Raw genomic sequence first — 17,547 nt, 5'->3', positions numbered from 1 at the left:
CCAGATTCCCCTAGAGGAAGCCCTGCTACAGTCACCCTCCACTCCTCTGGATGCGCTTGTATATGGATGGTATATTTTGGTGGTGGCCACTTGATAGTCACTGACATCTCCTAATACATGAGCAACACTCAAAGGTATCATACTACATTCAGAGGTGAACACACTCCTGTGTTCTACTACTCTGCCTCTCCAGTGACACCAGGTCAACCAAATCACTCCTAGGATTGGTGAAGAAGACAGACCCAGTAAATGGACACATGAAACACCACGTGACTCCATGGATTCACCTCATGAGCCGCCACAGGTTGTTTACTAACCCTGACTCAAAAATATCTTACATCACAGACTCAAAATCAAAAATCCAGCAGGCTACCGTGTAAACAAAAGAATGTACTCACCAAGGAGTTTCTTCGGCTCCAGGAAAGGTCTGCATGAAAACAAAATACAAAACCATGCATAAGCAGCAACACAAACAGCATCTGGATTAAACAGTCAACACGTATGAACAAACATGTGGGCAACACAGGAGAAAGCATCTCACCTCTTAATGATGAATGAGATCCCTGCCTTGTTCTCCAGAATCCACTTCAAAGTTGCAAGGTCGTAATGTTCAGGGTGCTTGAAGGCAATGCCCTCAGGGAGCCCCTGCACCACCACAGCCGACTGGTCACGCAGCATCTTCTCGTAGGGCACAGGGACCACTGTGGACTTGCCTAAAGCTTTTCCTGGGGGAGAAAAACACAGAATCAGCATGTCCAGGGTCACAGTTAAAAACTGAATCACTGCGGCTGGGAAGATAACTCGGTATGTAAAGTGATGGCCATTTAACCATGAGGACCCAAATGTGGATCTCCTGCACCCGCAGAAAAAGTAGGGCAGGGTAGGCTCCCTGTAATCCCAGTGTTGAAAAAAGGAATTGCGGGATTCACTAGCTACCCAGTGCATGCAATCAGTGAGCTCCAGCTTTAGTAAGACCTGTCTCAAAAAGTAAGATAGAACTGGGCAGTGGTGGCGCACGCCTTTAATCCTCTCAGGAAGCAGAGGCGGATCTGAGTTTGAGGCCAGCCAGAGCTATGCAGGAGAGAGGGCTCAGTGGCTAAAAACACTGCTCTTCCAGAGGATCTGAGTTTGATTCCTAGCACCCACACTGCAACTGTTGTTTTCTTTTGTTTCTTTTGTTTTGAACTCTTTGGGAGCCTGCCTCCCAGCTCCCAAATAAACAGAGGCCTATTCTTACTTATAAATGCCCAGACTTAGCTTGACTTGCTTTTAGCTGCCTAGTAGAAGAGACACAAACTATTGCACAAACCCGAGTTTGATCTTCCAGCCCACATAAAGTGCAAGGTGAACCAACTCCACCACATTGTCCTGACCGACCCACAAAAGCACTCACACCCACAAACGCACACTGTACGTACACAGGAACAATGTTTTCAAAAGACGATAATACCATTATATAATGTATTTTTCTCAAATTGTAGAGTGTAGGGCTTTACCATAACAAAAACAGAAATAATCCTCCACCGTTTTTCTGAGTGTTTCAATTTCGACAGCATCCACACTCATCCGATTCGCCTGGCCTGTAGCTTTCATCTTATGCATCTCTGCAGCCTTTTCTTCTTCTTCAACGCCTGTAAAATAATCAGGGGGGCAAAGGCTCATATCCACAGTCCCGGTTTGTGTCTCTGTTGCTGGAATAGACACCATCATGGAAGGGAAGAATTCATCAGCTTACAGCCAGCTGATGACAGCGTCATCAACGGAAGCCACAGCGGAGGCCATGGGAGGGACAGCGCTCACTTGCTTTTCGGCCTGGATCACCTGCTCAGGGCGGCACCGCCTGCAGTGGTCTGAGCCTCCCATATTAGTCATCAATCAAGAAAATGCCCCTACAGACAGACATGGCCACAGGGCAATCTGCTGGGGGCAGTTACTCAATTGAGGTTCCCTCTTCCTGGGCAACTAACTGGTCAGGATCAAGTTGACACAAATTAGCCAGCACAGCCATCTCCTTACTACTTGGCCTTTAGTAAGAGTATTTTTATTATGCCTTTTTCTTCCTTCCCTTCTGCCTCCCGGCCTCCATTTTGAGCTAAGATATCACAAAACCACCTAGTTCTGCCTCATCGTAGCCTATGGAGCCGCCAACGGTCCCAAAATCTCAGCCGTCCTCTAAGTGCTGGGTTTACAGGCATGGCCCACCATGCCCAGGCTCTATATTCTAATTTGTTATGAAAATTTAAGTGGAAAAAGAAATGAGGGGAAATTTTAAAAACAAAAACTTAAAGCTGGGCATGGGAATGCACGCCTTTAGTCCCAGCACTTCGTGATGCAGAGGCAGGCGGATCTCTGGGATTTCGAGGTCAGCCTGGTCTACAAAGTCAGTTTCAGGGCAGCCAGGGCTCTGTTACACAAGAGAAACCCTGTCTTGAAAAGTCAAAAATAAATAGATAGATAATGATAATAAAATACAAACTTAGCTGGGCGAGGTGCTTTCCACCTGCAATCCCAGCAAGTGGAGAGGCTGAGGCAGGAAGACAGGATAAATTCCCAGCATCCATATGGTAGCTCAAAACCCTGGGAAACACCTGTTCCAGGGAATCCAGTAACTTCTCCTGGGCTGTGTGGGTGCAGCATGTAAGTGGTACATGGACACGAAGACAGACAAGAAAACGCATACACATAAAAGCAAATTCATCTTTAAAAGAAAAAAAGATTTGGCAGTCAGCCGTGACACTACACGAGACCGTAGCGCAAGAAAACAGAGGGCTGGGAACATAGCTCTCGGTGCCAATCATGCACGGAGCTCTGGGTTCAGTCTTCAGCGCTCCTGTATGATACAGTATCTAAATGGGCAGTGGGAAAAGAGAGAACCCAGGACCTTATTTTTTGTAGGTTTTTTTTTGTTTTGTTTTGTTTGTTTTTCAAGACAGGGTTTCCCAGTAGCTATGGAGCCTGTCCTGGAACTCTATAGACCAGGCTCATCTGGAACTAACAGAGATCTGCCTGCCTCTGCTTCTGGAGTGCTGGAATTAAATTAGATGACTAGACTAAAGCCATGTCACAGGTGTGAAACTCGCACTACCAGGAGCTGTCACCTCAAAGGCCTTCCGCCTGCCCATCTGGAGATCAGACAGGAATGTGACAGGAACCAGAGACAAGCCTGTGTTGGAGGACCAACCCGCCTGTGAGCCATGGCTGAAAATGGGCTACAGTCCTGGTCTGTGAAGTTTCAGAGGGAAACTGGAGAGAGAATCTGTGGCTCGCCAGGCATGGTGGTACACACCTATAACCCCAGTAAATGGGGCTGCAAACGCCTGTCACAGCTTATGTGCATTCATCAAGTGTTCTGAGCACTGGTGGCATCAAAAACATCTTGGAAAGTGGAGCTAAAGGAGACCTCAGCCTAAGTCTCCATGGCCAAAGGACAGTATGACCCCCAAGAAAGACTAAAGATGGAACTGGGAGCTGTCAGGAGACCTGCACAGATGGGTGTGGTAATCCTACTAAGTCTGGCCTCTCTGTGGGACCGGCTGCTCCCTACTGACAGACTGGCCATGCCTATCCAAATGGACGAGGGATACAGGGAGGGAACAGGCAACCCATACTCAAGACTTTGGTTTCTTTCCTCTCTACCTCACTACAAAGGGGGCAAATTGGTTCCAAGATTCTTAGAAGGTTGCCCCTCAGCTGCCTCTTACAGGGAGAATTAGACCCACAGAGCTCTTGTCAGCAGGCAAGGACCCAATATCCCCTGGGGTGTTCCCCCTGCAGTTTGGACACACCACATCCACAGTCTTCTTATTAGCACAGATAAGACAGGGTGTGACAGGCTTCCCAGCAGTTGGTCACCCCAAGCCTAGTCAGGGCTCAGGTTAGACATACATAAAGGCAGACACTTCTATTAGCTGGCTCCTCCTTTTGATCACAGGTGTTTACTACCTGTGGTAGCATGAATAAGAATGGCCCTCCTAGGGCCATATGATTGAAAGCTTAGTTCCCAATTGTGGAACTATCTAGGAAGGATTAGGAGGTGTGGTCACATTAGGACATTAGAGGTGTGTCATTAGGAGTGGGCTTTGAAGTTGCAAAATCCCACGGCAGACTAGGGCCCAGTCTCAGTCAGTCAGTCAGTATGTCTCCCCCACACCTCCTCCCGCACTGCCTGCAGCTTGCAGATAAAATATGCACTCTCAGCTGCTGCTCCAATGCCTGCCTGCAGCATGCATGCAGCCACACATCCAGCCATGTTGATCATGGACTAACCCTCTGAAACTCTACAAACCCCCAATTAAATGTATAAGCTGCCTTGGTCAGGGTGTTTCATCACTGAAGAAAAAAATAAAAACCCAGTAACTAAGACAGTACAACTCACTCATGACCCTATAACAGATGCTGAAAGGGAAGCTTATCAACACCCATCCCAATGAAAGACTTAACAGGTGAGAAGACTCGTCTGGAAAAATCTACGCTGGCCAGAAAGAGGTCAAACAGGGGCTTTGGGTTTAGCCAGCTGTCCTCGGACTCACAGTGTAAAGCATTTGGTTCAGTTTTACAGAGGAACAAACACCTTTTGTGTATTTGGGTCATTGAGACCTAAAGCACAGTTATGGCAGATCACTCTTTATACCATATAAAGACTGCCTTGCCTTTCTGTATGGTTTACCTGGGAACATAGTTTGACGGTACGCATGTGCACAGGAACTACTGATTTACCATTTAGGAAGTCTGAGTTCAATGTGTTTTATTAAGGTGGTGCTACATAGCACTATCTTCCAAGCCAAACAACTGCCATGACGTCCGCTGTAGCAACCTAAAAAGACTGTCACAGCCAGACCTGACTGCTCACTGGTTAAGTTATTTGTCTCACAGACGGATGGATGCTGTTCCAGAAAAGAAAGCTGGGAAACTTAAGCAAATTACAAGAGTCTGAACAAGTTATAAAAGGTAAAGAAAAGGTCAAAACGTTGATGTCAAACCTCTGCTTGCTGCTAAACCCCAGCAGAGTATTGGTCTACTCTTGGTAATAATTACAAGGACTGGCTTACAGAACCAAACTTACTTGTTTCATTTGTGCCCAAGCTTTATCTAAATATTTCACAAGAGTTAAAAGGACCAGACTGGTGTGATTCCTTCTGGGTTTTCAACAGCCATATTTAGAGACTATACTAAGGTGGTCAGAAGGACCAAAGGGAGACATTTTTCCTCTTGCTTTCCAAAGTCAAAGAGATCCCAGGTCTAGGGCATCTCTCAAAATACCCTATAATTGAGGGTAGTTACAGCTGGGCAGAGTAATGCACGCCTTTAATCCCAGCACTGGGAGGCAGAGGCAGGCCTGGTGTTTGTGTAGAGTCGCCTGCTCTCTTGCTCAGAGAGGTCAGGAGACCCTACCTGGAAAGCTGTAACCAGTGTCCAGTCTACAAAGAGGAAGGTCAATACAGATTGCCCAAGGCAAGCCATGGTCAAGCGAGGCCTTTGACTCTCCTCACACAGATGGGATAACTGCTAATAGGCAGAAGTTCCTCTCAAGCCCAATTTGATCCTGCAGACCAGATCCTCAGGTGACCTTGACAATAAAAATATATAAATGTGATTAATATTGGCTACTTATGTGGTCTTTTTCACCCAAGCAGAAAAGTATAGCCAAGGAATAGACTAATTAGCATGTTTTGTTTTGTTTCTTTTTTCAAGACAGGGTTTCTCTGTGTAGCTCTCCAGAATTAAAGGCATGTGCCACGACCACCCACTGGCATGTTTCTTTAATGGTTTAAGGAATCACATTCCCTGGGCATTAGGATTAAATCCATTGAGATGTTATTTAGGCAACTATTTCTCTCTAATGACTTTCTTCTTGAGAAGAATGCTACTCAGATAATAGGACATCACGAGCTTAGTTCACTTCAACACTGCAGAGCCCACCTGCAGCCCAAAGAGATGGACCACTATTGTTCCTTCTGCAGAAGCTATAGGGAAAAGGCCTCACACTGTGATGCTAGCCACCTCAGTTACCAAAGTACCTGAAAGCAGATCCTGTACCCATCTCAAGACCAGCCTGGATGGTTGCTAGTAGGATACAGGACTTCACTAGGAACAACTGTCCTAGCTGGGCTACAATGTACTACATTCTCTTCTCTACTCCCTCTGCTCCTACAGTTGGTCCTGAAGATGGAGATTAAGACACTGCCCACCACAATGTTGCCACACCTGAACCTTCCCAAGAGCCACCAAGTTATGAGTGTTCTTTCTTCTGGCCCTGCATCCCAGACGTCACCATGAGGCAGCTAGAGGCCATCACTCTGAGAAACGAGGGAGGTTAGAGGAACATAGGTAGGCAGGTCCTGAGATGCTGGGTCCTTGTACCCAGAAGACGACTGCAGAGAAAGGTGGGGGGAAGGCTTGGAGGCTACTGCCTAAACAGGACCAGGATGGGGAAGGAGAGACCAAGAAGCCCTATAAAAAAACCCAAGCCAGTGTCTGTCCCTTAATAGGCCCAGAGCTGTAGGCTTCCCCGAGCCTCGATCTCTGCAGCTTGGCCTTTTGTCTTTCAGAGTTGTTCAGCTTTGCCCACTCTTACAGCAAATGCACTTAGCAAACCCGCAGACCATGCCTTCTACATGACTTGTCAGGGACTAGTCTTGAACCACGCCTATAAACACATCAGAGGGTCTTCTGTCTTTTTCTGGCATAACTCACTCTTAGAAAGTTTGAAATGTCTTATCTATAAATAATTATATTTAAAATTTACAAACGCAAGATAAAAAACTCCACTTGCCAGGCAGTGGTGGTGCATGCCTTTAATCCCAGCACTCAGAATTAAAGGCGGAACTTGCCCTGTGGATCAGAGGCCAGCCTGATCTACAAGAGCAAGTTCCAGGAATGGCTCCATAGCTACTGAGAAACGGTGTCTCGAAAAAAACAAAACAAAAAAACAATTCCACTTACAGTATTTTACAAAATCTTTTTGGAAATCTTTTCTGGTATTGACAAAAGCGCGTCCTCTTTCAGTTCCAACAACAAACACATCCGTCTCATACACGGCGATGCAGGCTACCTCAGCCTTGGACTTGGCCAGCTCTTTACACTGCAACAGAAACAGCCAGAGTTATATTACATGTAGCTATTTAAAAGCACCATTTCTTTCTAGATAAATCTAAAACTCTAACACTTAAACCATCTTAAATATTGTGAATTGGAGGCCAGCATGGTACACAAAGCAAGTTCCAGGACCACGAGGAACTGTTATACAGAGAAATCCTATCTCAAAACCAAACAAGCAAACAAACAAAGAATATGAATGAGAGCAGAAAATATTTGAGTGTTTAAGTCCAGTTCCTCAAGAAACTAGCTTACATTTGTAGACCTGCACTTTGGAGGCCTGAGGGAGGCAGAGTCCAGAGGGTCAGTCCCACTACATCTGGAAGGACAGTGAGGTGATGCTAGGTGAGTAGGAGCTGGAGAATTAGTGTCACCATCCTGAGAGGAGCTCTCAAGCCACTCATAATGGCAACAATGCAATTCCACTCTCAAGGGTTTTTTTTTTTCTTCTGCTTCACTGAAACAGGACTCTTTATATAGCCCAAACTATGCCAGAACACAAGATCCTCCTGCCTCAGTTTCCAAAACACTAGGGTTCCACTCAGATTCTGATTGGCTTTCTTAAAGCTACTCCAATAAGATTAAGGATTTTTAAGAACCTGAGGGCAGGGATGTGCAGGGCACAAGGCTGGAGCCATGCCTAGTTTGAGCTCCAGCTCAACAAGGTTCTAAAACATCAATAAAATGACTTGAAAGCTCAAATCTTGGAGCGGGAGGATGTGGCTCAGCTGCTAAAGTGCTTGCCTTCTACAATCCTAGAAACTGGGACAAAATGATCAAAAATTGCAAGGTCAGCTGGCCTAAAGAGGCCTAGGGGTACAGAAGAGTGCTGGCCTAGCATAGACAAGGACCTAGGTTTAAACCCCAGGACCGCAATAATTAACTAATTAGTTAGTTTCATAGAAGCACAAGCATCTCTAGAAGCCCACCCCTCTTCCACTCTGAGCAGAACACTGGCGTCTCACCATGGACTCCAGGGCAGACATGAGGAACGTCACCACCATTCTGCTCTCCGAGGACTCCTCATCTTCAGCAGGCAGTGTGGACATCGCTACTTGGGCCATGATTCCTGCGCAAGAAGCACATAAGAAAGTGAACGTGGGAAGACATCCCCAGGGATCTGTTACAGCCTGTGTCACTGACAGCTTCATGTTTGCCCAAACTCTTCTCCTTTAAGGTAGGATACATTTAACTTTCCATAACATGTCATTTCCACAAAATTATCTTAGATCACACTCCAACCGAACCCACATGATGCCGGCATGACATGCTCCCCAGGCAGGGAGAGCAGGCACACTTCATGATCCAATTCAGAGGAAAGCAACCGACTCTCCCCGTGTGAGGAGGAGCAGGTGGCAGTACTGAGGCTGCCGGGTACCGGGTAGCGCCTACAGCTCTCAGACACACTCTTGGTCTACAGTGTCAGCAAATAGGCTCGGTCAGCCAGGCGGTAGTGGTGTGCGCCTTCAATGCCAGTATGATCTAGAAAAACCATGTCTCAAAAAAACAAACATAAAATAGATGTCAAAAGGATTAGAACCCTTGAAATTGCTGGCCTATGAGTTTGAGGCCAGCCGGGTCTACAGGACAAGTTCCAAGAAGGCCAAGAAGGGGACATACAGAAACCATCTCGAAAGACCAAAAAACAAACAAACAACAACAACAAAACCAAAGAGATTTATGCAATTCAGCCATTCCACACCTAGAATTGTAGGCTTACATCATTTTTTGTTTTTTCCAAGAACGCTCTTTGTAGACCAGGCTGGCCTTGAACTCACTGAGATCCACCTGCCTCTGCCTTCAGAGTGCTGGAATTAAAGGTGTGTGCCACCACCTGGCACATCCTAACAGTCTAACAGTGGCAATGCTCCAAAGCTAGCTGTGTGTGAACTGGTGGGATGTGAGTTACGCGCACAGAGCACTGGTCTTTAAAAGAAGGTGACAGAGGGCTGGAGAGATGGCTCAGAGGTTAAGAATGCTGACTGCTCTTCCAGAGGTCCTGAGTTCAATTCCCAGCAACTACATGGTGGCTCACAACCATCTACAGTGAGATCTGGTGCCCTCTTCTGGCCTGCAGGCATACATGGAGGCAGAACACTGTGTACATAATAAATAAAATCTTGGGGCTGGAGAGATGGCTCAGAGGTTAAGAGTGCTGGCTGCTCTTCCAGAGGTCCTGAGTTCGATTCCCAGCAACAACATAATAAATAAAATCTTTAAAAAAAAAAAAAGGCGATGGGACCAGAGGTGCAGCTCAGATGCTCAAGTCCTTGCTTGGGCTCCACCCCCAGTGCCGTGCACAGTTGTCTCACCACTAAGAGGCAGGAGCAGGAGGATCGGGAGTTCAATGTCATAGTAAATTATGGACATGGTAAATTAGGGCCTGCCTGGGCTAATGACCCTGTCTCAAAAACAAAAGAAAGAAAATTCTGACGTATAGTAGTTTGGATGAGAATGACCCCCATAAGCTCATCTATTTGAATGCTTGGTCCATAATTGCTGGAACTGTTTGAGAAGGATTAGAAGGTGTAGCCTTGTTGGAGGAGGTGTCATTAGGAGTAGGCTTTGAGAGAGACTTCACAAGGAAGTTGTCTTGGTGCTTTCCACAGCAGAAGGAAAGTAACTAAGACATTATTCTTGCTCAGCACAGAGGAACCTTGAGAGAGTACCGCAAGTGAAGTAAGTCAGGCAGGAACAACAAGCACTACAATTCTAGTCCCTCAGGGGGCCTAGAAGAGTCAAATCGTGAGAAAGAAATAGAATGGAGGCAAGTGGGGACAGAGGGGAGACACTGAAAAGAGTAAACTTAACTCAGGCGCCATTGTGAAGTCTGGTCCCACACAATGTCAACAGTTAATGCCAGGGAGCCAACACTTGGAGAACAGCCAAGGTGGAACTTTTATGACGCTACTTTGACAAAGTCAATTCAGAAGCAACAACAAAGATACCACAGACACTCCATTAGCACGTGGCGGGGACAAAAGACAATCTGAGGTAAAATTTAAACCAAATACTCTAAAATTGATTTTCTATAAATAGTATGCAAATCGCATGCCTATTAACATTACCCCTTTCAACTTACATAGGTTCTATTTTAAGCAACAATTTTTATCATAAGGTGAGCTCAAAGAAGGATGACTGAAATATTACATCATTCTAAAGCCGCCCTATGCATGTGGCTGTGCTGCAGCTGAGAAGCCCCTGCACAAGGCCTACAGCACCACTTTGCAGGATGCGCAGAAGAATCCTCCCTTGCTCCTAGAGGAAGACTGATTCCTACTAGCAAAGACTGGGGTCTGACTGTGCCTGCCTTGACCTTGGGTACCACCAAGCACTCACTTCTACCCACTCAGGAGAAAGGCTTTGTACTGAAAATTGCACCTCCAGCCCCACCTCACATTTGCAAACACACACAAGCAACCCCGTCTGTAAAACCAAGGCCCCCATGGCGACTGGGGCAGGAGATGGAGCCACAAGCCAGCAAAGAGCACACGGGAAAGCCTGCACTGAACTCTTTTCTCCAGATAAACCTGTGTAAATATGGGCTAGACAGAGGCAGGATAAATAATCGTTTTTCCATAATTGCAGATATTCACTTAAAATATACGTCATTATTTCTGAAAGCTCATATTCTTTCTTCTAAAGCTCACTTCCCAGCAATCAATCAATCAATGAATAAATGAGATGTTCTCATCTTACACACGCAGGGCTCTGTCAAAGCCACGTGGTCCCGACTGGAATCAGAACAAGAAACTAACTAGGATGACGTTTTATCTACTGCTGGCTTCAGGACTCACTTGCCATAAACCTGCCCTAAAGTCACCTTGATGTGCTTTAAGAAACCGGGGAACCTTTAATGCCAGAGCTCAGGAAGCAAAGGCAGGCGGATCCCTGGGAGTAAGATCCAGGCCAGCCAGGCTTCACACCGTCTCAATTAAAAAAGGGAAACATGAGCAAAACATGTTACATGTGAGGCAAGCAAGCATGAAATTCTCAAATAAAGGACTGTATATACTTTTCGTGTAATAGAAGACAAACGCGGCCCCCATCAGAGCCCACAGTGCCACCCACCCCTGCTGCTAACTTCATTACTGGAACTACTGGGGAGGTGGGGGGGACAACAGAACCCTGGAAGGGAAGGTGCTGTGGAGCTGACTCAGGCAGGAGTCCAGCTGGGCTTGAGGACAGGGAAGACTTTTGTCAGGGGCTCTATTACCTCACTGACCTGATCTTTGCTGGCCCAAGAGGCAATTTCCTGAGCAGTCTTCATATGCCGGCCATTTACAGAGGCCCTCACCTGGTGACTGTGTCCTGAGTCCGGGATGGTACCAAGTGTGTCTTCTATAAACAAAGGGGCTGGCTGAGCCTTCATCAATCCTTTCAGTGTGAGTCCCTGGGTTCCATCCCAGGGCCATCAGAAAGGGGGAAATGAACTCAAGAGAGACGGCAGAGACAGAACATCAGATATCAGACCTCCACTTCCTGGAGGGGTCACAGGAGGGTCTGGCTCCTCAGGGTGTGTGCATCTCCCACACTGCAGAGGAGGGTGTGGGGAGAAGACAAGCACCATCCCAGGCAGAGAGCCAACCCAGAGTGTCCCTCCAGTGTGGGAGCCAGCACCACCTGCAGTTACTTCTATTTAAGCTAAGATGAAAGCAAATTAAAAGTTCCGTTCCTCGGGACCACTAGCCACAGCTCAAGCACAGAAGAGCTATCTGCACCTAGATACAGCGTTCTCATCACCACACAAAGTCCTGCTGGAAGGCTAAGAGACCTAGCTGTATAGAACACATTCGCTTCCATCCTCACAGCCCCTGGAGGCACTGTGGGGGTAGCTGCAGCAGCAGGAGTTAGACAAAGGTTGAAAAACAAAGACACTCAGCCAGTAAGCGGAGTCTCTCATCTCAGCAACAATGTTCTCCACAGGTTAGTGACACAGAACACCCACAGAAAAAGATGGAAACGGACAGGCTGTCTGAGAAGAGACCACAAATAAAGCTTCAAGTCATGTGTCAGAGGAAAGTGACAAACCACCAAAGCCTAAAGGGCTGGGGATGGAGCGCGGAGCTACGCAGAGTGGTGACCTCATCTCAGGGGTTAGTGGGTGTCCACATTCTACCTACGGGCACAGCAGTCTAACAAACTGCCATGGAGTTCCCAACATCTTAGTAAAAGCACTTTGACTTTTCTATTTCAACATATTTTAAAGATTCTATTTTTTTAGAGAGAGAATGTGTGCGCGCACGGTTTCTCTGTGTATGTATCTGTACCTGTGGTAATCAGAAGAAAGGTCACATCCCCTGGAACTATGGTTATAGTTGGGTGTGATCTCCCATGTAGTGCTGGAAATCAAATCTGGGTCTTCAGAACAGCTACCAGTACTCTTAACCACTGAGCCATCTCTCTAGCCCATAATTCTGATTTTTTTAAATTCAGCATTACTTTTGAAGTGATTTGATATCTGCTTAAAGCAGTGACATATTTACTTACGCTTATTCTTGCGTCTCAAATATCCCCCCTGCCTGACATCAATCCTGCAGAATTTCCTTCCACTGACAAACTGGTTTTGTTTGCTAAAACTTCTTTCTTCTTGAGGGCATTTTACTCGGCCTAGTAGTTACTTCCGTTCTGCACACTGCAGCCATTTCACCTCTTTGGGAGTCGTCGTATTTTGTCTTCCACTGCCGCCCCCAGAAGTCATCTGCAGTGTCCTCCGAAGATGGTCCCCAGGCGTCTAAGCCCTGCATGTTTCTGCGGTGCTGTCTTTGCTCTCCGCAGTGTCACCATGTGTGCAGGGCACATTTTCTCCCATTATTACTTGCAGGGCTTAAGTACGGGCTAGTGTCTGGTTGGAGGAAACCCGGCTGCCACCTCTTCAGACCCTGCCACGCTCCATCTCCCATAAAGACCCAGCTCCAGCCGGGCACCGGGCACCGTGGCTCACACCTCAAACCACACACACAGGAAGCAGAGATCAGCCCAGGCCACGGTGAGACCCTGCCCACCCACCCCCCACACACAAAAGGCTCAACTTCACCGAATGTTAGCCATCACTTTACCCGAGGTCTCTGACCATCCTGCCACGGTTCATCTTTTCTCTCTAGCTGAACTACGTTTATTCTAGCTCACCCTCCATTCACAATTCCTTTGTCAGTTATGGTCTCCTACCCCTAAAAACATGTTCTATTTGTTCAAACCTAAAAGGACAGTCACAAGTTTCTGGTAACTAAAAGATCTCCGTTTTTGGTCTGTTATTTCTAGTGGTTCTTGCTCATATTTCCTGTATTTATGTACTTGTTTAATCTAATTTTTATCTTTATGTGCTGATTACCTTGGATTTTTTAATGCTATCTATAATTTGAAGTCAGAGTGAAGCTGTTTCCTCCTGGAATCACCACAGCTGAAGTCTGGAGCACCCACAAACAAGGATCCTCCATCGCCCTTACCTACTTGCATCTCACCTGAAGGGGTGTCCTGTCTAAACAACGAGCTCAATGCATGTGCTGATTTCTGAACTTCTTACCCCAAAGCACTTTCCAAATAAGAGCATGGTAGGCAGTTGTGTTTCTAATCCAGGGCCTCTGACTTCCCTCGAATGTCCTGTGCGGGAGAGTGGGGTGGGAAATGCACCACCAAGCTCTGCCTCTCTTCACGTCTCTCCAGAGGCCACTCTATGGGAACAATTTCTTAGGCTTTTTAAAAAAGCTTAGATTTTTATTATGTGTATGAGTGTTTTGCATGTATGTATGTGTACCACATGCCCATGGAGTCAGAGGAAGACATCAGATCCCCTAGAACTGGAGTTTCAGTTGTTAGCCAAAACATAGGTGCTGGGAATCAAACCTAGGTCTTCTAGAAAAACAAGTGTTCTTAGGCACTGAGCCAACTCTCCAGCCCTGCTGTAAATACTTTTATTGCTAGATAACAGTATGAATTATTAGGCAGATCTTAGATAGTGAGGTTACAAATTCCCAACTCAAGCCAACTTAAGTGTAAAAGCAGTTTTATTACTTAATTTAGTTAGTATCTCAAAGTTCCATGGATTCCACGTACAGCTAGGTTCAAGAACACAAAACATATTGTCTGTCTTCACCATTCCCATACAAGCAAGAGCCTCATGTAACAAACTTGCCAATACTTCTACTGTGACCCCAAGGCAAAAACAAGGTGTTTGTTAGTCCAGAGCCCAGGCTGGGCCAATTTGAGTGGCTAGCCACAAAACAAGGATTACCAGGAACGGGCTTAGTCAGCACCAGCGTGCTGCAAACCAGACAGTTCTCACTCACAAAGCAAGACCAGCAGGAGCATCATGGGAAAGGGATGGAAAAGCAGGCCAGGTACACAGAAGACATCCTCCTTCTTCATCATCGCCATCGGGGACAGGGCAAAACCCTGCAGATCCTGGTTTGTTCCTGTTCACACAAACCTAGGGCAAAGTTTCATTGTGAACGAGGCACAGTGAGACTGACAGCCAAATGGGATCTCTCTATTAACTCACCCTCAGGCCACTGGTATGGAAATGAAGACTGACCTGAGGTGGCTGGCACCCCGCTCTTTGGCCAATTTTCACTACTGAACACAAAACACAGCCAATGCCTGGGCTGCTGCCACCACCTCTGCAGTGGCGTTTGGGTTCTGTAGTCCCAACTAGCTGCAGAATCTGTGCAGCCAGCCCTGAGTGGGGTGATAGGCACCTGGCCTTCTACCACAGCTGTGCACCCACATCCAGGGTGAGTTTTCCACACTCAGGCTCAGTGCCTTCTCCATCTGCACCAGGCACCTGTCTCACACTGTGGCCATGACATTAGCGTTCTGGAGAGCCACACACATGGTGTTGATTTCCCTCCCCTTCTTCACCAACTAAATTGTCAGATTCACGATCTGGTCTGACTAGCCAGGACTTTCACCTGCTCACTTAGCAGAGGCCCCTTGAAGCTCCTCTAGCACATCCAAGCAGCCAGTAGTACTCTTGAGCTTTGGGGCCATTGTCAAAGCACACAAAGTTATGTGTACCCAAGTGGGGGGCCCAGGATTGGAGACCAGGGCAGCTAAGCAAGCACTGGACACAGACAGGGAGGATCCCCGTCCAGCCTATTGGAGGCCACATCCTGCTACTGCAGGCCAAGCATCCTAGAAACTACCCACTGCTTGTTCCTGGCTTTTCCCACCCAGCAGACCCAAACTCCACAAGGCCAGGAGAGAAGTAATGAGGCCACATGCCGCAGTGCCCCAACCTTCTTTACCACTTACTCTCCGACCTTGGTTGGGCTTTGCATTATCGATTGCTTTACTCCCTCTTCACGTCCCTGCTATGGCTTCTTGGAGCTGCTGCTGTCTCACAGCCCCAGATGGCGACTGTCTAACAGATGAGGTGCCTTCCCTCAGCTCTGAAAACAGACACCAACCATTCTCTCAGCGCTGCTTCTCTTTCCTGTTGGAGATCAGTATCAGGGATCAGGTTCGTCTGTGTCCTCAGAGTTCTGATCTGGTGCACCTCAAAACAAGCCAGTAATTAATTCCATGTTATTTTTTTCTGACTATATTTTTGCTTTTATTGATCCTTGGTGTTAATATCAGTAGCACCAAAAAGGGAAAGAGAATTTTTATAATGAACCAAAGGAAGAGAGCTTTTGAAGACTTTCACATGTTATCACCATTCTAACAGAAACAGATAGGGAGTGGAGAGGAGGCTCAAGGGTTAATAGCAGGAGCACTGAGAGCAGGGTGGTGGTGCATGTCTCTAATCCCAGCACTCAGGAGACAGAGGCTGGCAGGTTGTTATGATTCTGAGGCTAGTCTGGTCTACATACCTTGTCTCAAATATATATATATATATATATATATATACACATACATACACACACATATAAAATAAACTCATTTAAGTCATTAAAACTTACAACAAAATTAAAAGGCTAAAAGAGACAAAAAAACCTCTTGAATAATTTGAACTACCACTTAATTAGAAAGAAAAATGGGATCTTCAGTCTCAAGAAACTTATTTTTTTTTTCTTGGTGTCAGATCCCCTGAAGCAGGAGTTGCAGACAGTTCTGAGCTGCTATGTGGAAGCTGGGATCCCAGGTCCTCTGGAAAAGGAGCCAGTGCTCCTTACCGCTGAGTCATTTCTTCAGCCCCGAAACTTCTAATTTTTATAAAATTCAAAATGGTTAGTACTCAAAAGTTAAAATCCATCTTCTAAAATGTCACTTTGTTCTAAAACGATACCTAAACACAAAGATTAATAGTTAGGTCTGGTGATATCCTAGCAAGTTCAGCCACACCGCTTTTCCCTATAACTAACAACAGCGGCAGGGATATGGTGTGGCTCAATGACATAGCACTTAGGTCAGTGACAAAGCCCTAGGTTCCATCCCCAGCGCCCTAGAAAGGAAAAACATAGGAGTTAAACTACAGGCCTGGACACGCAGAAGCTGCCTGCTTCCGTTTTGCTTTGCAATGCTAGGAATCACACCTGAATGCCCACATGAAAGGCAGGTGCTCTGCCACCAGGCTACAGGCCAGCCCAGAACTCTGGAGAGAGGAATCCAGATCACCCAGCTGACCAGCCACCTTCAGTTTCCCATGACCTTTCAGACCCTGTACACTGTAAACTTATTGCCATCTTAAACCAGTTTCTAATTCCATTATCTACACCATTTATTTCAGAAAAAGGTTTTCAGGACTTAAGACAACACTATAATAATATTTAAATCCATGCACTCATCTCTTCCGTTCTCCTCAAAATTTTTCAGCCTCTAATAAAAAAACAGAATGGCTTAATTAAAAAGAAAAAAAAACTCAATTTTTTTGGTCCCCAAATACTGTCTCTTCACCAAGTATAACAGAAGAGCCTCCACCTCAACCAAGTAAGACAATACTGACTTCAGACAAGAGGACTTCTCCCAACAGAGCTCAAAGAAAACTCACTATGACATCCAGCCCTAAACACTTCGCCTGGGTCAAGTCACAAGGAAGAAATGGACAAATCCAAGTTGACACAGATCCTGAAAAATGACTCTTATAGTCTTCAGAAGGTCAAAGATTGGAGATGTGGGTCAGTCAACAGGAAGCTTAGCTAGTGTAAGGGAGGCCCTGGGTTCGATCCCTCCCAACCCCATAAACTGAGGTAGTTAGTACAAGCCTGTAATACCAATTCTTTGAGGGGTAAGGGACCAGAAATTCCCTAACTATGCATGAAGTTCCATCCATTGAACTGCACAAGATCAAGTCTTTAAAAAAAAATAGATAGACAGACAGACAGGTAAATAGAAGGGGCACAGAACTCCAAAGCCAGAATTGGGAAGGCACTGTGGTAACTTGGGGGTGCTAAAGCAGGAGGTGGCAGGGAGTCTGAGAACAGCTACAAAGTGACTTCTAGCTCAGACTACGATAAGAACCTATCTTTTAAAAATAAACCACTCAAGAACTGCTGGGAAATGCAAGGTGCCCAA

The 17,547-nt window shown here is 46.3% G+C and overlaps 1 protein-coding gene across 10 annotated transcripts in view; it reads right to left on the bottom strand.

The window, feature by feature from the left end:
* Gtf2i (general transcription factor IIi) overlaps positions 1–17,547 on the bottom strand; it is an 81,451-nt gene that overhangs the window by 55,796 nt on the left and 8,108 nt on the right. For all 10 annotated transcript variants that reach the window (XM_075977555.1, XM_075977480.1, XM_075977498.1 and 7 more), the window contains exons 2-6: positions 8,061–8,164; positions 6,943–7,081; positions 1,497–1,631; positions 542–725; positions 399–427 (exon numbers count right to left, since the gene is read on the bottom strand). In XM_075977555.1, coding sequence (XP_075833670.1) covers positions 399–427; positions 542–725; positions 1,497–1,631; positions 6,943–7,081; positions 8,061–8,159 — 586 coding nt within the window. In that variant the 5' untranslated portion in view covers positions 8,160–8,164. The remainder of the gene's footprint in view (positions 1–398; positions 428–541; positions 726–1,496; positions 1,632–6,942; positions 7,082–8,060; positions 8,165–17,547) is intronic.

Source organism: Microtus pennsylvanicus, chromosome 1 (assembly GCF_037038515.1).
Source record: "Microtus pennsylvanicus isolate mMicPen1 chromosome 1, mMicPen1.hap1, whole genome shotgun sequence".
NCBI lineage: Eukaryota > Metazoa > Chordata > Mammalia > Rodentia > Cricetidae > Microtus > Microtus pennsylvanicus.
This window is presented reverse-complemented; position numbering and strand designations above follow the sequence as displayed.